The sequence below is a fragment of the Pelmatolapia mariae genome, linkage group LG7 (genome assembly GCF_036321145.2).
Source record: "Pelmatolapia mariae isolate MD_Pm_ZW linkage group LG7, Pm_UMD_F_2, whole genome shotgun sequence".
NCBI lineage: Eukaryota > Metazoa > Chordata > Actinopteri > Cichliformes > Cichlidae > Pelmatolapia > Pelmatolapia mariae.
In genome coordinates, this window is record NC_086233.1 from 42,580,488 (window position 1) to 42,602,580 (window position 22,093).

The 22,093-nt window shown below is 38.6% G+C and overlaps 1 protein-coding gene across 6 annotated transcripts in view; it reads right to left on the minus strand.

Annotated features, from left to right (window-relative positions):
* Nucleotides 1–22,093, minus strand: part of LOC134631139 (pleckstrin homology domain-containing family A member 7-like) — a 144,682-nt gene that overhangs the window by 100,535 nt on the left and 22,054 nt on the right. Inside the window, exons 1-2 of one of the 6 annotated variants that reach the window (XM_063479168.1) lie at nt 13,149–13,834; nt 12,789–13,054 (exon numbers count right to left, since the gene is read on the minus strand). The exons of 4 other annotated variants lie outside the window; for them this stretch is intronic. In XM_063479168.1, coding sequence (XP_063335238.1) covers nt 12,789–12,859 — 71 coding nt within the window. In that variant the 5' untranslated portion in view covers nt 12,860–13,054; nt 13,149–13,834. Of the gene's footprint in view, nt 1–12,788; nt 13,835–22,093 lie in introns of those variants that run through there. One more of the 6 variants, XM_063479167.1, reaches the window with a different exon arrangement.

Genomic DNA, 22,093 nt, shown 5'->3' on the forward strand with positions numbered 1-22,093 from the left:
GAAGACGGCATGAATAACTGAACAACATCACACCGATGATCATCACAAAAAGCTAGTGTCATTAACTTTTACAAACTAAAATTACACACTGAATAAACCAACAATTTTACATGGAGAATATAATATTTATAATAGCATAAAGAAGAAAAATGAGAACTGCCACAGAGACACAAATGTAAACTAAATATTAATATTTGTTAAGAAGTGTCTAAGGAATACTTTTAGAACTGGGCACTTACGACTAACAGATTTGGACACTTTACATGTTTTGATATTAAGGGCAAGATCAACTTGGTGGTTAACATGAACAGCAGCTCAAAGAAAGCCTGGAGTCACTGGCTAACTGCAACTTCATTGTAGAGCTATTCCAAAACAGTTTGGGGGGTTTTGTTTGTACACACTAAGGCATTGTGTGCATGTCTTCATGTTTGGATATTTCATTTTATAATGAAGTTATTATTTTGGTGCTATGGTGGTGCAGTGGATAGTATTTATTCCAAACAACAAGAAGGTTCAGGGTTTAAACTTGCTAGGCCTTTCTGTGGAATTTGTACGTTCTTGCTGTGCCTGCGGGTGCTCTGGCCCAAACACATGCTCATTAGGTTATCTGGTATTTGTAAATTTGTGTAAATTTGAGTGTGAATGATTGCCTGTCTGTCTCTCTGCTTTAGCACCACCTCTTACACTGGGTCAGCCAGGATAGGCTCTTCCCCACCCCCAGCCCCACCCTCATGCCCTTAATTGGCTAAGAAATTTAGAAACCTGGATGAAGAAGTTTTCCAAACAATTTAAAATAATAAAATAATAACAAAAAACATCTCATATTGTATAAACCAAGAAGAAACTGAACACACGCTTCTCCTGTCTTTTACATTACATGATGACATTATTGCATCAAAACTTACTTTGTAGGAGTGTCTTACACTTGTTTGCTGATATGTTTTGCTGTAGCAAAACTCATAAAAAAGACAAACATATTGCATAAGTTATGGTACTAGATTTCACAAATGAGGGGAGGTATCGTGTATACTGCAAAACTACATGAATTGAATCATTTGGGCCACACCAATTTTGCCCTTCACTTTCAGTTGATCATATTTTCATTGATTCAATGAAAATCAACCCTCTTGCCCCTCAAAAGCACATGCACAGGTTTATTTATAGAGTACCTGGTTGCCTTGGCAGGAAAAGCTATGCATAACTTCAAAACCATGACGTACCTCATGCCCTTTCACATTCTCCGTCATCATCTGGTCAACTCTATTTTAAAAACACAATTTTATTTCTGCTCTTCAGCCATTTTTTTTATTAGTGCCAATCATGTCATACACAATCATGTCTATTAAGTCTCCCTCACAGCTCTGATTGATTGATATACTTTTTAACATCCAGCTTTTACAAGACATGAATAGTACAAATTTCATTTTGCTTCACTTTCTCTTCACTACCCAGCTAGATTTTTTGATTCCGAATGACACGAAGCAACCATCTGCCTCCCCAGAGGGCCACATAGGTTATAAAAGTGGCCCTGACACTTAATTGCAGCTCCATCAAGTAGCAGGATTGAGATTCTTCAGCCCTGATGAGCCATTCTATCTTGATTGTGGCTGTATTTGGAAGGGTGTAGTGATGGTGGGGAGTGAACTGTGCTTTAATAGAGATGTCCATCACAACCAATCACAGACAGCAGACAGAGTGGCGTCCAACTCTTTTGCTGCTGGTAATCCCACAAGGAAGGGCCAGCCCCACCCCTCCCCAGCCCTTAAGTGACTGCTTCAGGACATTTTGTTGCTATGGCAACATTGAGATGAGGCCATCGTTAGCTTCAAATAAGGCCCCACTGTGATGCATTGCCATAAATACTGCTATATAGCAGTGGGATTTTGAAAAAGGAGGAGATTTGTGTTTACTGCAAGAAAACACCTCTTCTGAAAGTGGAGAGCAGCTTTTAGCCGGACAGCAAGATAGTTGACGTGAAGACTGACAGCCTGGCATGCTAATGGACAAAATTTCTGCACTGCATTCACATTCAAAACACCTCACAGGGTCCTGACGGGCCTGTCTAAGGGAGGCGAAGGGATTTTGGATGTGTGTGAGAATGTGAGTGTGTGCGAAAGTTTCAATTGAATCAAAACGGCCAAGTAAGAACAAAAGAAAACAGCCAAGTGTTTAAATAATTAACTAGCTCAAAACTAAATAAAATATCACAAATGTAGTTCCGTAATTTTCAAGAAGGAGTTGCAGCTGCAGGCAGAGAAGACAGAAAATGGGGATTTTCCATTGAAAAACACCGCTGTAAAGACTCACGCAAAACGCAACTAACTGTTGGTGTTCTTGAGCACTGAGATATGTATGTGTGTATGTGCCAGTTTTCATGGCAAACATCCTTTATGTTTCTCTCTCTTATGATTACTCTGGTAATCTCAGTTATAACACATATAACTTACATGTTGTACTGCTACATTGTGATTTTATTAAATACTAGAGGTGGGAATCACCATACATCCCACGATACGATATTATCACAATACTAATCGCACGATACGATATTATTGCAATTTTTTAAAATATTTTGCGATATTCAGATTCTGTACATAAAGGTAAACTTTATCAATATTCATTTTATCTAATAACAAAGTCTCACACTCAGTCTTTCTCTCATTTCAGTCAGTTTTATTGTTGACAATCTGAACGGTTTGTATTACAGTCTAGTCCAACTTAACTGAATGCAACCATCTGGTACAATTATAGCTATTCTGAACTATGCAATTTGTGAAAACTATGCAGCCCCTTCACTGAAGAATTTGAACGTAAATTAAAACAAAATATAATTTTACATTAAATAAAAAAGTTTTAAACTTAATTAAAATAAAACATGTCTTAAATTAAAATAAGTAAACTGTCATGTTTATTGTTGCCATAAAAAAGTTAAACACATTTGGACAGTGAAGGAATGTCAGGATTCTTGTTCAGAAAAAGGAGCTGATCAACATGCTCTGAAGTCAGAGCATGTTCCAGTCCACAAAACCTTTTTTTGTAACAAAATATCGATTTCTGCTGTCCCTGTATCGATACATTATTAGCAAACAAAATATCACGATACTACACAGTATCGATTTTTTCCCCCACCCCTATTAAATACAGCTATCCAAAATAATAATTTCATGCATTTTTTTTAGATAAAAAACAACAACAACAACAACAAAAACAAAGACAAACAAGTTAAGTTTAGGTTTTTCCAAAATTGTGTCTGATGTAAAGCATGGCACTAAAACACTATTTGGGTAACTGCCAGCTTTCACTTATAACAAACCCGGTTAGCTGATGTATCTTATTACCCTCGTCTTTCCATCAGCCCCTTTCACAAATAAAATTGCACAGAAAAACCATAAAAATGTCAAAAAAGGAATAAAAAACCAGGCAAATGTTATGACAGCTGATATCTTTTCACTTATGTCCAAGAATTATGGATCACAGTCGACTAAATCATTCATCATCCTCTTTCCCTCTCATCATTGTCTTCATAAAGGGTCTGGGAAACAACATCCACTGTGTGTGTGCAGCTTTCCCTTCACTTCTGTGGCACACAATTAACGACATCAGGTAAACATTACTATATTAATCGAGTGCAACATTAAATTGCACCCCTTGCCCCATGAGCTGGCCTCAGCTGCAGAGGTTTAGTATCTAGTACATCTAACAACCCTCATCTAGTAGAGTCAAGTGCCAAGTGGCTGCACCAAACAGCCAGGGTTAAAGTACGCTGGAATGATCCTGCTGCAAGTAAATAAATCTGATAGCACATTATACATAACAACAATAATTGAGTTCACGTTTGGCATGCGGCAGCCTGGCGTACCTTTTCACTCACTCTTACTCTATATATTTAATGTCACCCCATGGTTATTTTCCATGTTAACTACTCACTCTTCTAAGAAAGTACATTATTGACGTTAATGTGAGATGACTTTTAGAGACGAAAGATGGAAGAAAAAAAGATGAAGATGACTTTAAAGAGTAAGGCCTGCTCTGCAAATGGCATTTCCATAAGTAAAATCATTAATTATAGATTTATTTATTTTTTTAAACCAACAGTCGATCTGTACCTGCAGTGCAATAGAAGCTCTCTGGTTTGTAAAATCTTTGACAAAAGGAGGTGGAGGTGACTGTGGCTCAGTGATAGACCAGGTCATCAAACCAATCTGGAAGGTTGGTAGTTCAAGTCTGCATGCCAAAGTATCCTTAGGTAATATACTGAACCTGGAGTTGCTCCTGATGCATTCATCAAATGCTAGAAAGCACTTAGATGCAGAAAAAAAGTGCTTCTATGAATGTATGAATGGGGTATGTTGTATAAAGCACTTTGAATGCACATTCAGAACAGAAAAGCATAAAAACCAGTTCATTTACCAATAACTTAAAATGATGAGATTCATTTAAGCTTGCAAAACTACTAAAGGTAGAGGCTGGAAAGCAACTATGACAGCGTGACAATCCATGTAACATCTGCTAACATACTGCAGACTGCTGCTGACCAAATCCACAAAGAGCCATGGTAGCAGCATAGGTTAAGCTGGTTACTTTGCCCAGCCACAGAGAAAACAAGTCCATAGGAGCTCACAGAACAAATCAATTTTGGTGTTATTCTAAGGCAAGTCATTCCCCCCCCACCGCAATGCTACACCCACCTGTCAAATCCCACTTTAACCCCTGCAAGTGATGTCCGCAACATGTTGAACAAATAACACTTCTGACACACCAGTTCTAAGATTTTACAGCAGGAGACACGCAGCGAGCTTCTCATTCACAGCTATTAAAGAAAGAGGGAGGTTTTGAAAGTGTTCATGTTTCCCCGGGTAACCTATAAATCATTAAGGGGAGAGATGCATAGATTTCACAGTTTAAGATACACACACAATGTGGTAGAGGGGCATAAAAGGTATAAAAGAGAAACTGCACACTCATACAGAGACAGACAAAACCACACCCACACAAATGTTGTAGGCTTGAGGCCGACTGAGGTGCATTTGATTAACTCACTTGAAATAATGCCTCGAAATGCCACACAGTAATACCAAATTGCTCCCAGATCTGACATCACAGGACCCTCTGACATTTAACAGGACTAAATAAAAGCCATGGTCGCCCACGTTTAATTTAGGTACTATATTGTGTTAATCCAGGCTATTAAAAGTGGTAGACCCGCATCTCTGAGCAAGAACGAACACATGTCGACACAGTCTCAGAGTATAGAGTTAACATGTGGGGCCGCAGTTCTGGCCTAGCCACTTTCAGCAGCACAAAGTTAACTCTGTATAATGATAATAATCCCAAGCCATTCAACACTATCAGAGCCTGCAGGTGGTGCTTAGGTTAGCAATGACAATGATGTATTAGCAGGCAAAGGCTAAATCAAGCCCCGTCTTAGCAGAGAATCCAGCTAAATTTCTGCTACTTCAGCTATTTTTCACCATGCACCCCGAAAGAATAAATTATCGCCAACCTGTTATTGAACAACGGGCCTGAATTTTTAAAATATTGTTCAGTTATCTTGAGTCAATGAAAACCAAAGAAGAAGTTAAAAATGAATTTACAAACTGGTATGAGCATACATAGACTATATTTTGAGTCTAGACTTTGATGACTCTGATGACTTGGTCTTTAAAAAAAAAAAAAACAAGACCCACTAACACTGTAATCACTAGATTACATTCTACAATCCAAATCAGATTATTCACACAAGACCAGATCTAAAAACACATTAAGTACACATCTTCCTCCACAAGAGGTACACTGCTCTGCAGCTATATTCCAGCTATATTAATGGAACAACTGTGAACTAAAAAAAAACTTTCACAGCACAGCAGAGAAATTCAGGCCCTAAAAATAATGTCGACCCTGGTTTTGAATCTCAAGTTTCACATGTGGCCATTTTAATTTACTGCATACACTATAGCCCAAATCTAATTTTAAGAGCAACTGCTGATGACATACTGAGAGCATGGACCTCTTGGCAAAACGCAGGTATACAATGGCACTTTATGTCTCATCACTAGGTGGAGAGAGAAAGCTAGTCTACCCACTGCCACTAAGCAGAATCACTCCACTTCTGCTCCAGCCTACGCTTCCCTTGCTGAGTCCACTGAGACTGTAGTGAGACAGAGTTTCTTCTTGTTTGGATTTGCCAATGTGGGAAGTAAAAAACGTGAAAAGGAAATGTGTTGTGGTTCTCCCATTTGTCCTATTTAACTGTTTTCTTCCACCATAGACTGTACTCAGTGCCTTGCACTGCCGTTTATGCCACACTATATTTGGCTTCAAACTGTCACACAAAGTGCCACTGAAAGTAATTATTTTGCAAGACATATGCACCTCACTGGGTGTTTTTGGGTTAATGAAATGCACTCATGACTCTAACTCTCTGCTTGACACAGAAACATTAGATTGATAATAATCAACTCTTATAGTGGTGGATATAAGAGAAAAGTGAAAACTGTGGTATATCCACAATCAGCATAGTTCATGGAGAGCCCAGTGAGCTTACCATACAACCACAAACATGATGCTAAAATCATATAGAAATATAAAGATTAATCATATCTGAGTAAACAATTTATATTTAAATCTGTCCGAAATGAAACAAACTGTAACCTTTTAGCATGTTTCCCACACAAATCAACCTCGTCATGGATTTACAGTGGATTCTTTCATTACACACAAAGCTGTCTCAGATTAGGTGGGATTACAGCCACGCTGCTCACATGGACTGAGCCAGCTGGGGAATCATGTGAGACCTGAGAGACTGGCATGCTCAAAGGGTTTCAGTGACACACAGATGGAGAATGGAGAGCAGGCTAGTAGTGAAAACCTACATATCAGCTCTGGAATGGAAGTGTGGGCTCATATTTTTTTTTCACTGATAAAACTGCTGTTTGAAACCTAAAGAGATTATACACTCTGTCCTGTGAAACTAATTCTTAGCCTTCTGCACTTGAGTTACCAACCAAACAAAAGAACAACAAACAGAAAAACGTGAATCCACGAACAGTATTCTAATAGTGGAGAAAATTAACGATGCATTTTCTGCATCAATTTAATGGCCTTACTAAAAGTTTCAGGTTATGCTCAGACATGATGAAGTCAACAGCAACAGCAGCGCTGTTATTGTGTCCACACTGTAAAGACAAAAAGTCAGAGCAATAAAGTTTAGATGGCATTTGTCAAAGATGTCAGTTTTCCTTCATGAAACATTTATGTTTTGTTGTACTTCTATTATATCCAACAGAATAGCTGCAGCAGCTAAATGGATCAAATAATTCAAAAATGTCTGAAGCGAAATGCACCTGCCTTTTTATTACATTCAAAGCCCACATTAGGCATATTAGGTATCTCAACATTTATTATAACTGTCTACTTCTTATACGTCTTTGTGCCACTAATAAATATTTGCCAGTTTTTCCATAGGCAATATTATCTTACCAGTATTCCCTTTGTGACTGTGTGATTAATTTACCATGCATCTTTACAAAAGAACAAACCCCTGATGGTCGTAGGTTGCTCAGTCATACAAGTGATTCCTATTGTCTCCTACCTTCGGAGGCCAGGGCTAAACCCATTCTTCGCTATCAAGTGGTCAACATCTTTGCTCTTCTCCAGTGAAAAATCAACAAAGAAGAAGACTTTGAAGTCAGTGTCCTTTGAGAGGTGCTTTAGGCTGGAGTCCATCCCTCTGTATGTTACCATCTGACTCTAATAAACTCATATCCACCAAGATGTTAGGTGAAATTTTAAAGGGTGCTGGACAAAACCCATCTCACTGTAACTCTACTGTCTATACTCGTCACAGCTGATCCTTTCACAGCACAAGCTACACCTGAATGAATACAGTGTACAAAAGCCCACCATCCGCCGCTTTCTCAAACAGATTCAGCCATCAAACCTTGAGTGCACTCTGTGTCCCTGCTACATAATAAGACCAACTTAGCTAGTCTTTTTTGTCCCCTCATTTACTCCCGCCTCTCATGAATTAAGCAGGCTGAAACAAGAAGAAATTAGGAATTATAAGCAGCTTGACATTTGGACACAGGTTTCCATCTAAGAATGTGAAATTACCCTGCCAGTTTTAATATTATGCAAATTTTTGATCCAGACTAAAGCAGAATATACTGCAAGTAAGCCGAGTTAATTTGGTCAATTAGCTCAGAAACATTACTATCATAACAGAAGTGATGGTGATGTCTTTTTACTTCTGAGTTTTGCACTAAGCCTGTGTGTTAAGGGTTAAACCAACATGAATGTTGCTAATACGTTAATATGAGAAGCACGCTTTTTACCTACCAACAAGAATGTGATGTGCAGTGAAGAAAAATTAAAAAAAAAAAAAAAAGTGATATTGTATTTTTTCTACTGGCTGGATGGCTAGACACTGTGCTAGTTGTCATGGGGAAAAAGGCAGGGGTACACTCTAGACAGGTTGCCAGTCTGTGAACGGGCCAACAGTCAGACAATAATTCGTGCTAACACTCACACCTACAGTCAAATTCAAATCACCAATTAACCCAAAGCACATAGGAGGAAGCCATGCCATGCATGTTCTCCCTGCATCTGTAAACAACAAACAGAGTGGATTCAAATAATCCCGATGTTCCTGTGATGTGAGTCAAATAAAAGACAAACAGAACTTATTTGCTCTTTTTGATACAAAAGAAAAACAAAACAAAACAAAACAGTGATATCTTCGTCTTGTCTGCAGGGCATCTATGATCTTGGTGAATTCTGGTGTTGACAGACTGTCACTTTTGTTTTCCTATTTACATTTGAAATCAGGATTATTACTTTCCTGAGGTTTTTTGCCTTTGTTGTGAGAAATTGCTGGCATCAACAGTTAACACATGATCCTTTACCACATCATCAAACCACAGTGTCAACGAAACCACAGCAATGACAGTTCTCTCTCCCTCTTTGGTGCAGTCCCATCCCAGTCTGCTGTTGTGACAGCCCGACACTTTGTGACATAAGGGCATCCTCCCTGAGAGAGGCTTGTGGGAAATTCATTTTGTCAAAGTGTCATTCGCGTCAAACATCCAGCCACAGCAGTGTGTCAGGACTCAGGAGGAGAGGACAGCTAGAGACACGAATGACACATTCTCCTGGAGAATCCTCGGATGGGGGTGGGGGCTCAGTCAGTATGGTATGGTACTATACTGTACCATAGAAAAGTGTGTGTGTCTGTGTGTGTGTGCCTGGATGATAAATCAGCTTTTGTACACATTTAATCTGCTTTCAGGTTCATCTTATCTGAAATTTCTTTTATGTGCTCAAAAGTTTGAGTGACAACTAAGCCACCTTTCTTGCCCAGTTAAGAAAGGACAACTTTATTTGTCACACTGTGTCGCTACAATCGTCTGTTGAATAGAGCAGTTCTATATCTTCTGTGAGTGTGAAGAGGCAGAAATCCAAACTATCATATATATTAGCAGCACTGCATCATCAGGGACATTCATTCAATATTTCAATTAGTCTAGAAAGTGTCTAGAAAGTGTCATCTGTGTCACCCAAGGTCCCCTAGGTTATGAAATAAACACAGTCATAAGAGACTACAGAATGCATTAATGCTGAAATGAAACACATAAACGGAAATAATGGTGGATGGATATTATTTTTGTTTATTTATTTGTATGCTCTTGGGTTTCTTGGAAGGGGAGGCCACTCCTCCTAAGACAGCAGTAAGGAAACCAGCAAGTCTCTGTGATATTATCAGTGGTTATATCTGTTATATCTGTTCCTTCTTTTACCCATCAAACTCTCCCTACAGTTATTGCTGCTTTGTCTTCAGATAAAGTTTAACACTAAAAGCTGGTAAAGCTTTTATTCCTTTACCAGCGAGGAATCCTTTCATGCCAATGTTTTTATGAGCTAAACTAAAGATGATGGGGCTAGCACCACCTTAATAGATGGCCTTTTTGCTGAGATTCATTTATGATACGCATTATTCATTCCACGTTTCGACATTAAAAGACAATCGCACAGACTTTGCTCTCTAAATACTTGAGAGAGGTTAGAGGGTCACTCTCGAATGAAACCAAAGTCAATTATGGGCTGTTGGAAGTTGTTTTATGAAATGACTCTGTATGTATGCAAGTGTGGTAGAGCACTTTGTCTACGTGTGTGTGTGTGTGTGTGTCTGTGCAAGTGTGTAGCACTGAGGAAAAGGCTTTCAGACGATCTGCTCCATTCACCCCCTGCTGGGCTACCAGCCCAAATCCATTTATATCCCTGAGCCGTTGTGAGACTTACAGAGCTGTAGACATAGACACGTGCGCACAAGTATACACAAAATCCTCCCATGCAGGTTAAGTGGCCACGACTGCATATAGTCTTGTGTCTGGGTAATTCAGCACATACAGACTTGTGACCGACAATCTGTGTCATGACCTTTGTCACGTCAGCACTGTTTCTCTATTGTTTTTTGCTTCTCTATTGATTTTTGCTTCTATCCAAAGAACCCTTTCTGTAAATGCTGCAAAAATGCGATATTACTTAAATGCCAACTGGTTAACGCATTGAACATTTCCCCCATAGATGATATACCCGCAGAAAACACACACACACACACACACACATAGAAATGCACAAACACACATCAATACTCTGAGGCAAACACAGACAGGTCGTCATAAGCTTTCACGCTCACCTCAAGCCTCCATGGCTGACTGAAGTTGCTAGCTTATGCTGGATTAGCGGACCAAACAACCGAGTGTAGCTAAGGACTTCCTCAAACACCGAATGAACACCTTGTCATTTGAATGTAAACACACCGGATTAGGCAACAGAAAGGGGTGTAGTCTGACAGAGTCAATGGCCCGCCTGTTGGCAGGTGAGAGAATCATTAACTAGAGCAGTGTAAGCAAGGGCACAGTAAACTTTCACTGAAGCATCTTTTTTTAAAAACAAACATATTATATTATAAATTCTTCTATTTCACTCACACATTAGTATTATCTTATGTTTAGCAGATGTCATTTAAGCACTCTGAATTGCTAAAGCAAACATTTGACAATTGTAGAGGAGCTCATAAAAATACGTGTTCGTGCTGTATAATTTTACGGGAGTGAAAATGCATGATTCACTCCGTATAATTTTTTCCTCTGTGGAGAACAAGTCTGTATGCAGTGCTCTTCCTCCTAACCTGTAAAAAATCCCCCTTTACAACTTAACTTTAAATTTAAAAGCATTTTCTCCTTTTATCTCCTTTTGAGAGGAATTTCATCATTTTACTCAGTGGTCAATTTTCAGGCATTTTCAGCTATACAAAATAAACCCTCAGAGGACTAGAAATTTAAAGGAAGAACTTAAATGTAAATGAGAAGATAGAAAACATGATCCAAGATGGCGGACACAGATTTGTAATCAGTGCAAAAGAGGGAGAAATAAAACTGTGAATAGTTTATTTCCTGCAGCTATCCAGTTTGTTTGTATGGCATTATAAGCATGCTGGAATGCATTTATGCAGAAAAATGTCAAATTTAACTTGAATACATGAGGTGATTAGGCTACAGGTGCAACACTCAGAGAGTGACTCAGAGTACTTTACCATAAGAGACCAGAGTGGGAGTGAATAGCAATGGTTAGTTTGTTTTTGGAGCTCATGGCTATTTCCTGAATTCCCGTGTACTCTCTCCCTTTCTCTCTCTCTTTGCCATGAGCTGGATGATCTGACAGGTCATTGACCTGCCCAGTGGTCTGAGGTATGAGTCACTCATCAGCTAAATCCCCCTGCCCCCCAACGCAGACCTCGCCTGCTGCTTGTGAACCAACACTGGCAATTTTACATCCACTATGTGTATATTATAGATAAAGATAAAGATGTAAGAATTACACAAGCACAAACTTTTTATAGTGCATGTACACTTGCTCAGATACACACTAACCTAGAACTAAGAACATGTTATACATTCAATGTTAATCATTTTATTTAATATTTAAAATATGTTCTCATCCTGTTCAATCACAGAGATTCTTACAGACAACTACTCATGGAGAACCAGTATTTTGGTAGTTGAGCTCCAGCAGCCTTCAGATGTTAGACACTATTAGAGTATCTGACAGAAAAAGAGGTGTAGGGGATCTGTTCTGCCCTCGGGGAATTGGGACTGATGGTGTTCATTTGAGAGTCGGTCACGTCTGAAACCTGGTGATAAATGTAATGATGTCATTCCTGCTCCAGGAAGCACGGAAAGGGACACAGCACAATCTTACATAACCATTGTGTGAATTTGAGGGACACAAAACTGATTGTTTAAATACTCTTAAAGTAAGGTTAATGTTAGTGCTTCTAACATTAACCTTACTTTAAGAGTGATCTTGGGAACCTTGAATAGCTCAGTGCTTGAAAATACCACTGCTATCTTCAGCTTCCGTCACACTGACCAACAACCCTAACTAACCTCTATTATTCCACACAGGCAGAACCAGTTTCTTTGTTCTTTTAAAACAACATTCCAGACAAACCAGTGTGGCTACAAACTGCTTTACAAAATCATAAACCCACTTACAGCTTGACTTAATCAACATTGCACAAGGATGGATTAAACCACAAAACCATTAAACATACTGGGCCAAAGCCAGTCCCTGTATTAAAACAGTGGCACTGAACCCTGGGGGTCACCAAACATGAGAAACAATGAAAACTTAAGAAGATGTAAGTTCAAATCAATAAAACATGCAATTTTAGAGCAAAGGACAGCAAAAGCCAACCCAACATACACATTAGGGTAGTGATACCATACCTGCATGGTGCATGGTAAAAAGGATATCCAGGATGAGGTATGTGATTGCAGTATCCCGACTGATTCCACATGGTGCTTCTCTTTTTCCACGTGATGACAGTTGAACAAGTGTTCACAAAGCTTTTTCTTTCCCCCTTCTACTTTAGTGCTGTGGAATCAGACTTAGGCTGCTGGGAGTCACATTAATTAGTGTCACTTCTCTTGTCATTTTAGTGGCTCCATGGGGAGAGAAGGAGAGGTGGTGGCAGGTCTGATAGCTGAGAATACTGAGAAGATGAGGTGAGGAAAATCAGTAAAAGAAGGGACCCCAGACAGGGATGTGATGATGTCAGGTGAGTCAGGTCTGTGTGGTTTACACACCTGGAAATGAAGTCTGCGCCTGCTGCCCCCAACCTCCTTTGACAAAGCTGTAACTACTCAGCAGAATGTACAACGACTGCCCCAGGTGGAGTCTGACATCACAGGTTACTCCTTTAATCCTGCCTCTAGCCAGTCATTTTCCCCCTCATCTCAGGTGTAATCAGGTATAACAGATGTCTGTGAGGTTAACCTTTCTGAGTTGTATCTGTTTCCTGTTAAATCATGCGATAAACCATGTGTCACCACCTTACATCTCAATGATTAGTAACGTACCGCCAGAGTTTTCGACCTCTCGGGCGCAGATCGACATGAGACAGTTAAGGTAAGCAGCAGATTTCAGAGACATCTCTTCCTCCAGCAGACGCTGATGCCAAATGGGAGCAGTTCATGTCGTTTACACATGCCTCTCCAAAGTTCACACGTGCCACAAATCCATTTCTTCTTGATATGAGCGGCTTAAAATCCACAGCACCAGCGTCCCTTCTCTGTATCTAGTTTGTCTCGGAGGCAGCTGGCGTAGACACAAGTGCTTATTTCCCCAATCACAGGCTTCCCACCGGCTCTCCAGCCTCACGAAACAACAGCAGTGCACAGAGCTGAATGACTGAGCATACTCACAGAGAAAAGAAGAGAGAGAGAGACAGGGAGCGCGAGAGAGAGAGAGAGGAGGAGATGTCGTAGTGAGAGTGTGTGAATCTATAATGAGTGAGAGAGCGAGAGAACGAGGAAGAGGTAAACAGAGTGGAGCTGCATTCCTTTTCCCGCCTCATGTTCATCTGGCAGGATACACACTGCCGAGGAAGAGAAAGGAAACTAAAGAATCTGTGTGAAAGAAAGGACAAGAGGAAATGTTAAAGGGAGGGAAGAATGAGAGATCGTGACACTGTACACATACACACAAGCAAAAAAAAAAAAAAAAGTAAAAGTGAAAGCCTGAATGTAAAATGTAAAAACTTTTCACCTATCGCCCTACCTTTGCCAGGGAATTGTGATTATGGTCAATTTCAATGTGCATACTTACAATAAAGTACCGTACACTGGATTTGAAAACTCAGGCCAACAAGAAGCACTTCTGACAAAGCAGCTGACTCTATGTGCAGGATTTACTTTTAAGGAAATAATATTGTATTTTGCATATATTCATTTTCTCTGCTTTTCTTTTTAAACATACTTTAAAAAGTTTGTAGTGCGATAAAAACCACATAAGGGTAGCATGACAGATGTTTAATTTGATTATACAAACATTATGTAGGAGTAGGTAAGGGATAATATGTACTGATTTTTAGATAACTGGACATGAATAACTTGAGCTTATATAATATATAATATACAGCTCATTCTCCTAACAACAAATCCTGTAAAGATAAAACACCTTCTGGGGTCAACTTTCGTGTTTCTTTGGTTGAAAGAGTGGCAGATGTGAAATGTAAACGTGAGGTCAGAGGGTAAATGTGGCATGATATTTGGATGCAAACTGTAATGTGATATTTAGAATCCCCAAATATGATTTCCTATATTCCTATATGTTGTAAATACATGCAATGGCAGTAAGAAACATAGCTTTAAACAGCCTTATATAGCATTAATATCACTTTGACCTTCAGAGGAATTTATTGATTTTGAAGGTTAGGTCAGAGGTCAAATTTTTAAACGGTGCTTTCTCCTACTTGGTAGGAGGTAACAAAAATGTGTACAACTTCTGTGTTTCTTCTGGTACAGCTGACAATGAGCATCTTCTATCAGAAAGCAGGCACTATTTAAAAAAACTATTGTTATTTTTACACATTTTAATATATTGATATATAAATCCACAAACTACTTGTTATAATGCCATGATATTAATGTTGCATTTATATGTATCCCATCTAAAAAAAAGAAAGTTAAAAAAAAAAAAAAAGGGTGTGAGATTATATAGAGAGTACAAACTGGAGGAGAAGCCAGACAAATATGCGAGTTAAAAGTGGACACAGGAGGTCTGTTTTAGTCCACAGCAGGTTATTCACAGCAGCTCGCAACCTGACTCAAACAACCCAATCAGCACATGAAGCCTGAGGGTGAGAGGTCACCCCTGTGGAGCTAAACAGGGATGTGCTGTCTCCCCGGAGAGGTGGACTACTCCAGTGCCCTACTAAGCAGAGCACTGCCATGACCCTCGTCCAAGGACAACTCGGCTGCACCGGAGGAAAAGCTGGTGACACAGGCGCGAAAAAAAGGCAGAAAGGCAGTTTCACTCACTGCAGGTCAAAGTCCAGACATGTAATCTGATATGAAAAGAGAGTTTGCAAAGTGAGGTAGTGGATTTTAAAAGCTAAACACTGTAGCAACAGGATACCCTTGTGAATATTTGTTTTCAATCTGGCATTCTCACCCCTTCAAGCCCTGATAATTTGATGGCAGAAGTTGTTAACTGGTGCAAAAGCATGACATGAACTCTTAATAATAAACAGACAATAATACCTGAAATCTATTTGTTATGTAATGAAATTCATGTTTTCACATCCATGGTCATTCATTTATGGAATCTCACACCCTGCCTTAAGAATCTTACTATCATGTTGCATCACTATCCTTTGTAACAATCCATCAGCATCATGAGTTGTTTTAGAAGCTTTTGGGATTCACGTTGCAGGAAATAGTTTCCAATTACAGGGAAAAAACCACAAGTTTTTCAGTCACCTTTGTTATAAGCATTTATCACAAACAAAGCAACTTTACAGTGCTATCAAAATGCATGATTTAATATGTCCAAGAAGAATATTATTAATTTAAATCAATAAAAACTAACCTATTCAGCTTCTGCATATACTGAAACTCATGCTGATCAATGTCTAAGCAATTGATATGATGACATTTAACTACAGTACGAGTGTTAAAGCCTGGAAACCGCTCTAAATTGGGCAAATTTTGCCAAGTAATGTGACAGGTTACACAGTATTTGCTGCATGGTGACCTCTGACATCATTTAGCCTTAAATTTATTCACACTTCCTGAAGGAGCAACGTAATCTGTGGAGTAATTTGCTGGTTATGTCATGTCTCTTTGCTGAAGTGAGAATGCAGATAGGAAGAAGCAACAAAGCTTTGGAAGGAGGTAAAGTAGCGGAAGTGAGGGAGGGAGGGAAGAAAAGATCTGGGCAGGGAGGGACTGTGAAGAGTGAAAACAACAGAGGGGGTGGGCCAGACTGTCTCCTGCTGTTTGTTTTTAGCATAAAATTTAATTCTGGCAGAATCTAATCAAGCTAGGGAAACACAGGGGACCCTGATCCTTCCTTTTCTCTGTCCTCCTCCGTCTCTGTTTTTTCCTCTTGTTTGAAGGCGCAGGTGGACTGGTTTTGTTAGTCTATCCTCCCACACACGAACGCAGACAACCATGAAAGGTGGTGCACATCTTCAGCACAGATGTACGATAAACTTTAAAAAAAAAAAAAAAAAGACATTACGGTACACATTTGTGCATATATGCGTGTGTGGATAAATACACACTAATGCCTCACAAAAATAGACAAATAGAGAAGTCTATAGGAAATGCAGTGCATGCACATACAGCACACATACAGAGGATGCTGTCTGGCAGACATTTGACAGCTGTGTTGAATCATTATGTCAGTGGGTGAGATGGCAGGAGCGTGATTGTGCCTGTGGTTTGGCTTATCTGGCTTTTACAGCCAAAACCCCTCTATTACTTTAAAACACATATACACACACACGCGCACACACACACACAATCTCCCAAAACACCTCCGCCTTCTTATGCCTCTTGTCAAGGTCACAGCTGAGCCCATATTCCTGAAAAATTCTTAAAAACAACACTCAGCTACACACTTTTCATCTTTTTCTAAGTGCAAACTGCCCAGGAGCACAAACATAATAAGCTTAGTTGGTGGTCAATACCCTTGATTCAGTGAGTTTTCTACCTTTAAAATGCAACACCGCTGCACATTTCCACCTCAGAAATGATGCTTTATTTTTATACACACACACAAGAAAAAAAAATAGAAAAATCAAATCTATTCCCATGAAATAGCAAATATAAAAAGACAATTGTAGTAAATAGTCCATCTAACAAGATATGCACTCATAATCCCTGCACTACTGTCCCCTCACCAGCAGCTCCTACAAAATTTAAACCATTACTCCCACTGCCGTCTTAAAATGTTAACAAATGCAAGTTTAATTTTGGCCTTTTTCCGGCACTTTCTCCCACGCAAATGCTTGCTCTCATTCTGAAATAAGACACAATCTCTCTTCTTCATTTTTTCCACCTCACCTGTGTTCAGATACTGCCCGGTGGGACTATTACTTTTCTCAGGGGGACTAGATCAATCATACCGCTGGCCTGTACTCATGGGGAATCAGCTCCACATGTCTGGATGAAATACAGGCAGATTGCAAAAACTCTCTCCATACAAACAGAAGATTTTTAATGCCCAGTTGTGTATGCAAGGGTTGGATTGACTTGTTAGGAATGATAAAAACTGGATAAATTGCTAGTGGGTATACTGTTATCTGGTTCACATATCTGAACGATGTGCTCAATTGTCTTGGGAGAAGCTTTGTGAGCTCGAATGATGCAATAACTTTGCTGTGTCTGTGTATGTGAGTGTATCAATACCCCCAGGGATCTTTTGATCCAGATTCTTCAATCTTTAGTCACATACACACTCAGAAGACACAGTCCTACTATTAATACACCTCCCCCGAATTCCTTACTTTCATCATGCCTTGAAGCCTCGCATCTCTTGATCTCACAAGCTGCAATCCGACACCACAATTAGAAGAAATTGTGGTTCTGATCCAGAGTTAAAAAAATAAGCAAGGACTAAGCAAAGACGTTTCTTCAAAATGTTTGAATGTACTGAATATGATGATCTCTGTGTACCTGATTAGTACGGCATGCTTTGGTGCTGAACAACAAGAGTAAAACAGGTTTACACAGTATAAAGCACATCTCTTGGCTTTACCCTACAGTGGAAGAATATTAACAAGTAGTTGGAATATTTGCCAGTAACAATATTTTAGCAACCTAAAATATAGGACCTAGATTAATGGTCCATAAAATGTGTGCGTATATAAGTGTATTTGAAACAATATAACTGCAATTACTTGTTGTAATTGTATATATACCAACTGACTCTTTAGAACAGCCAATAACAATCTTAAAATGCTTGATTTGAAAAGAAGAAAGTTGCAGCAGACCACAGTCCATTGGCCGGTACTATTAACAGAGACTCATGTGGTCACATATTTAGCAATTTAATACAATGTCACACTAGTCACATAGGATCACTCTTTATTTACCTCTTTTTTTGATTTATCATCTGAAATGTCTTTGTGATTGATTTGCCTTTATCAGTAGACTTAGTGTTAAACCAGAAAGAGAAAGAGAGAAAGTTAAATGCTGCTCTGATTGAGTCTTTTGCTCACTGTAGCCAAAGGCTATTCCAGATGTGGCAGGTTCAATTTGATATTTCAAATTCATGTAGCGTAGATGTGTCAAAATTCATCAACATAGTTTAATAAATCGAGAAAAGAAAATCTAAAATAACGTGGATTATACTAGTGAACTAGTATATTCAACTAGTGTTCAATTTGGACACCATTAAAGCCTCAGGAAAGGAAAAACAAAGTCAACAAAATGTAATAACTTAACAGGTCATTATACAATTTATTTAAGTACAACTACTACTGGCAGTATGTGGGAGGTAACAAAGAAAGAAAAATCAAATTTTGTTTTGCACGCTTCTTAAAGCCTTGCATGGCAGCTCAATGTTTGTGTGGGACATTTGAAAAAGAAAGAAAAACAAAAACAACAAAAAAAAAAAAAAAAAAAAACCAACACATGACGGATCTTTAGTTTAGGGGAGGAGTCTCAAATGTAAGGCCCAGCAGCCAGAAAAAAGCCAGTGAAAAAAAAAAATACATTTTACAGTTACAGGATAGTCTGCTTATATTAAATGTCTTTGCAATAAACCATCATGACTTCCTGTCATTTTACGCATGGAGTTTCACTGGTCTGGCCCTCTTCAGAACAAACTGGGCTGTATCTAGCCCACGATGTGAAATGGGTTTAAGGGATAAGCACAGAAAATGAGGGGACAGCTGTAGGAGAGGGCTCCAATTTCAAATACTGGCTTCTTTTTGACTCTTCCACATTTCTGTCTACTGCAGCAACTATTTAGCCAATTTAAAGCTTGTCTGATTCCATTAGCCTAATAATCCAGTGTTACTGGGTTATTTCTGAATGCCAGAACTAAAACCTTCTAAAATTCACACAATACAAAACCCTAGTAATATGCATGTCATGCATGACAAACAAATTGTAACATTATGTTGACAATAATGGGATTCTGATACAGTAATGCAGAGAAAGACAATACAGAAAGCATCATATTAGTAATAACATTTACAGAATGCTTGTATTAATGTTCTTGCAAATGGTTATTAAACATGGACAACAGCAAGCTGCCGGCACAACAGCAGTCTCATGTGCGTCATACTTATCCACTTCAACATAAAGTATGATTCAAACAGAAAAAAAAACAAAAAAAACCCACACTTCTCTTTATTCAGTGAGAATTTAATACACAAAGGAAAGAAGCAGCATGACTGCCCTCCTTGTAGATCAAAGCACATAAGCTCATTCTCAGTCTTCAAAGATATCCATGTCAAGCAGTTTTTGCAGCTATACAGACAAGCTGGTACAATTCCTTCTTGCAATTCCAAAAAACACTTTTCTTTTAGACTTTTCTTTTTTCTTTTAAAAGACTTTTCAAAACATAGACACTTGAGTAACACAGTACAAAAACTTTAAAAAGGTCTTGATCCTCTTTCTCTCCTCTGAAAATAATCTGTGTGCTGACCACTAACTGAGCAGCATATAATGCTAATCATAAGATCACCATCATCAGACTACATCCACCAACAGTTCAGTATAACAACACTAAAATGATCCTCATATGAAAATTTCAAAGATTGCACGCTAAATGTTATTATCAGCACCATACAATGGATGGCATAGAAAAACCTGATCATACCACCTTTTTGAACACACATGAAGAATGTGGCACCGTTTCTATCACATTATGTTAAAACTGGGCACCATGTTTATGAAAAATAGCCATCCATTTTTTTAATCGCCTATTCAGTTTAGGGTAGTGGGGGTTATGGAGCTTATCCATCTGATCCTGGTTCAATCAATCAAGTTCAATCTTTATTATCAGTTTTAATTATTTTCAGAGGGGGCAAAAGTACAGACATTCTTTACTGAAGTAGAAGTACAGATACCCGTGTTAAAAAAATAAAAAAAAATACTCCAGTACAGCTACTTTGTTATTGTACAGATATGTACAATAACAAAGTAGCTGTACTTCGTTATGTCCCACCTCTGCTAGCTTTACTATGCTTGCTGTAATGTGACAGTGAAGCTAATGAAACTAGAGATTTATATGCCTTAGGTGACAACAAGGGACGAATCTTCAATCACCTCTTATAGCACATCACATCATCCTGTGCTTCCTAAATAATTTAATTTCCCCAATTTCCCTCCTCAGTCATCTCTAGTATTAGTTCATCTTGGAGAAAAAATAACTATCACTACCTACTACATCATAGAACATATTTCTAAACTTTGTTTTGCCAACATTTGACTTGCATAATGACTACAGTCATACTGGCAAGGCAATTTAGCTTGTAATTCTAGTGATATTACTTAAATTAAACAGAAATGAATCTTACTCCATTGAACTTCTGTGGGGAAATAATTATATTAGATCTAAGGAGCTTGGAAAGAAAAGCGTCTGGACTTCTTTAAGTTGCTTGAAGACGTTTCACCTCTCATCCGAGAAGCTTCTCCAGTTTGGATGAGAGGTAAAACGTCTTCAAGCAACTTAAAGAAGTCCAGACGCTTTTCTTTCCAAGCTCCTTAGACTACGATGACCTGGATGACTGAGAACCTTCACAGACAATCATATTAGATCCACTGCTGAATGTATACGTTTGCTCAAAAAGAAATGAACAGTCTCTATTTTTTATGGTATTCTCATTTTAATGGAGAGAGACAGAACAACAACCAAAAATCCAGGGAAAAAAAAACATATTACATAAAAGTTATGAATTGATTTGCATGTCGTTAATGAAATAAAAATCTTATCCCCTACAACCCCACCAGAATCCTTGCTCCCACAGACTGGAATTTGACACAACCAATAAACCAATCAATCACAGAGACTCCTAATTTCAACTTGAAATGTGTATAAAGCGCACCTGTCCACAAAGTCAATTTCTTCCATTCCAACCTCTCCACCACCGTGGGCAAGACCAAAGAGCTGTCAAAGGACCTCAGGGACAAAATTCTGTAAAGAGTAGTCGGCCAAAATCCCTCCCTCACACTCTCCTGCAAACTACAAGAAACATCTTACTGCCGTACTTTCCAAAAAGAGTTTCTCCACTTAAGTAATAAAGTCTCCAAATACCAAGTCATGTTTTGCATGCGGATCAAATACTTCTTTCATTTACTGACATGCAAATCAATTTATAAATTTTATGTAATGGTTGCTTTTATTTCTGAAAAAAAAAAAAAAAAAAAAAAAAAAAAAAAAAAAGAGAAACAAGAAACTGACATTTAAATCAAGCTTTCTAAATTAGGATCCCTCCAGCTGCTTCTCAGTGATTGCATGCTGAATATTTTTTCTGTAGGGCAATAGAGACAAATAAAAAATAAAGATTCATTAGTTCTCACAATGCATATTGACTCTGCAGTGCTAACTGGAAATCATGCCCGACAGTGCATTGGATCTGCTTAAGATAGGCGCATTTCAAATTGATATAAATTGCAGCCATTTAACTTTGCCTCCGAACACAGAAGATATCATATTGCATGTACTGTATGTCCTTTATCCTAATTTTTGATCTGGACTCACTCACTTTGACTTCTGACTGAAATGGTAA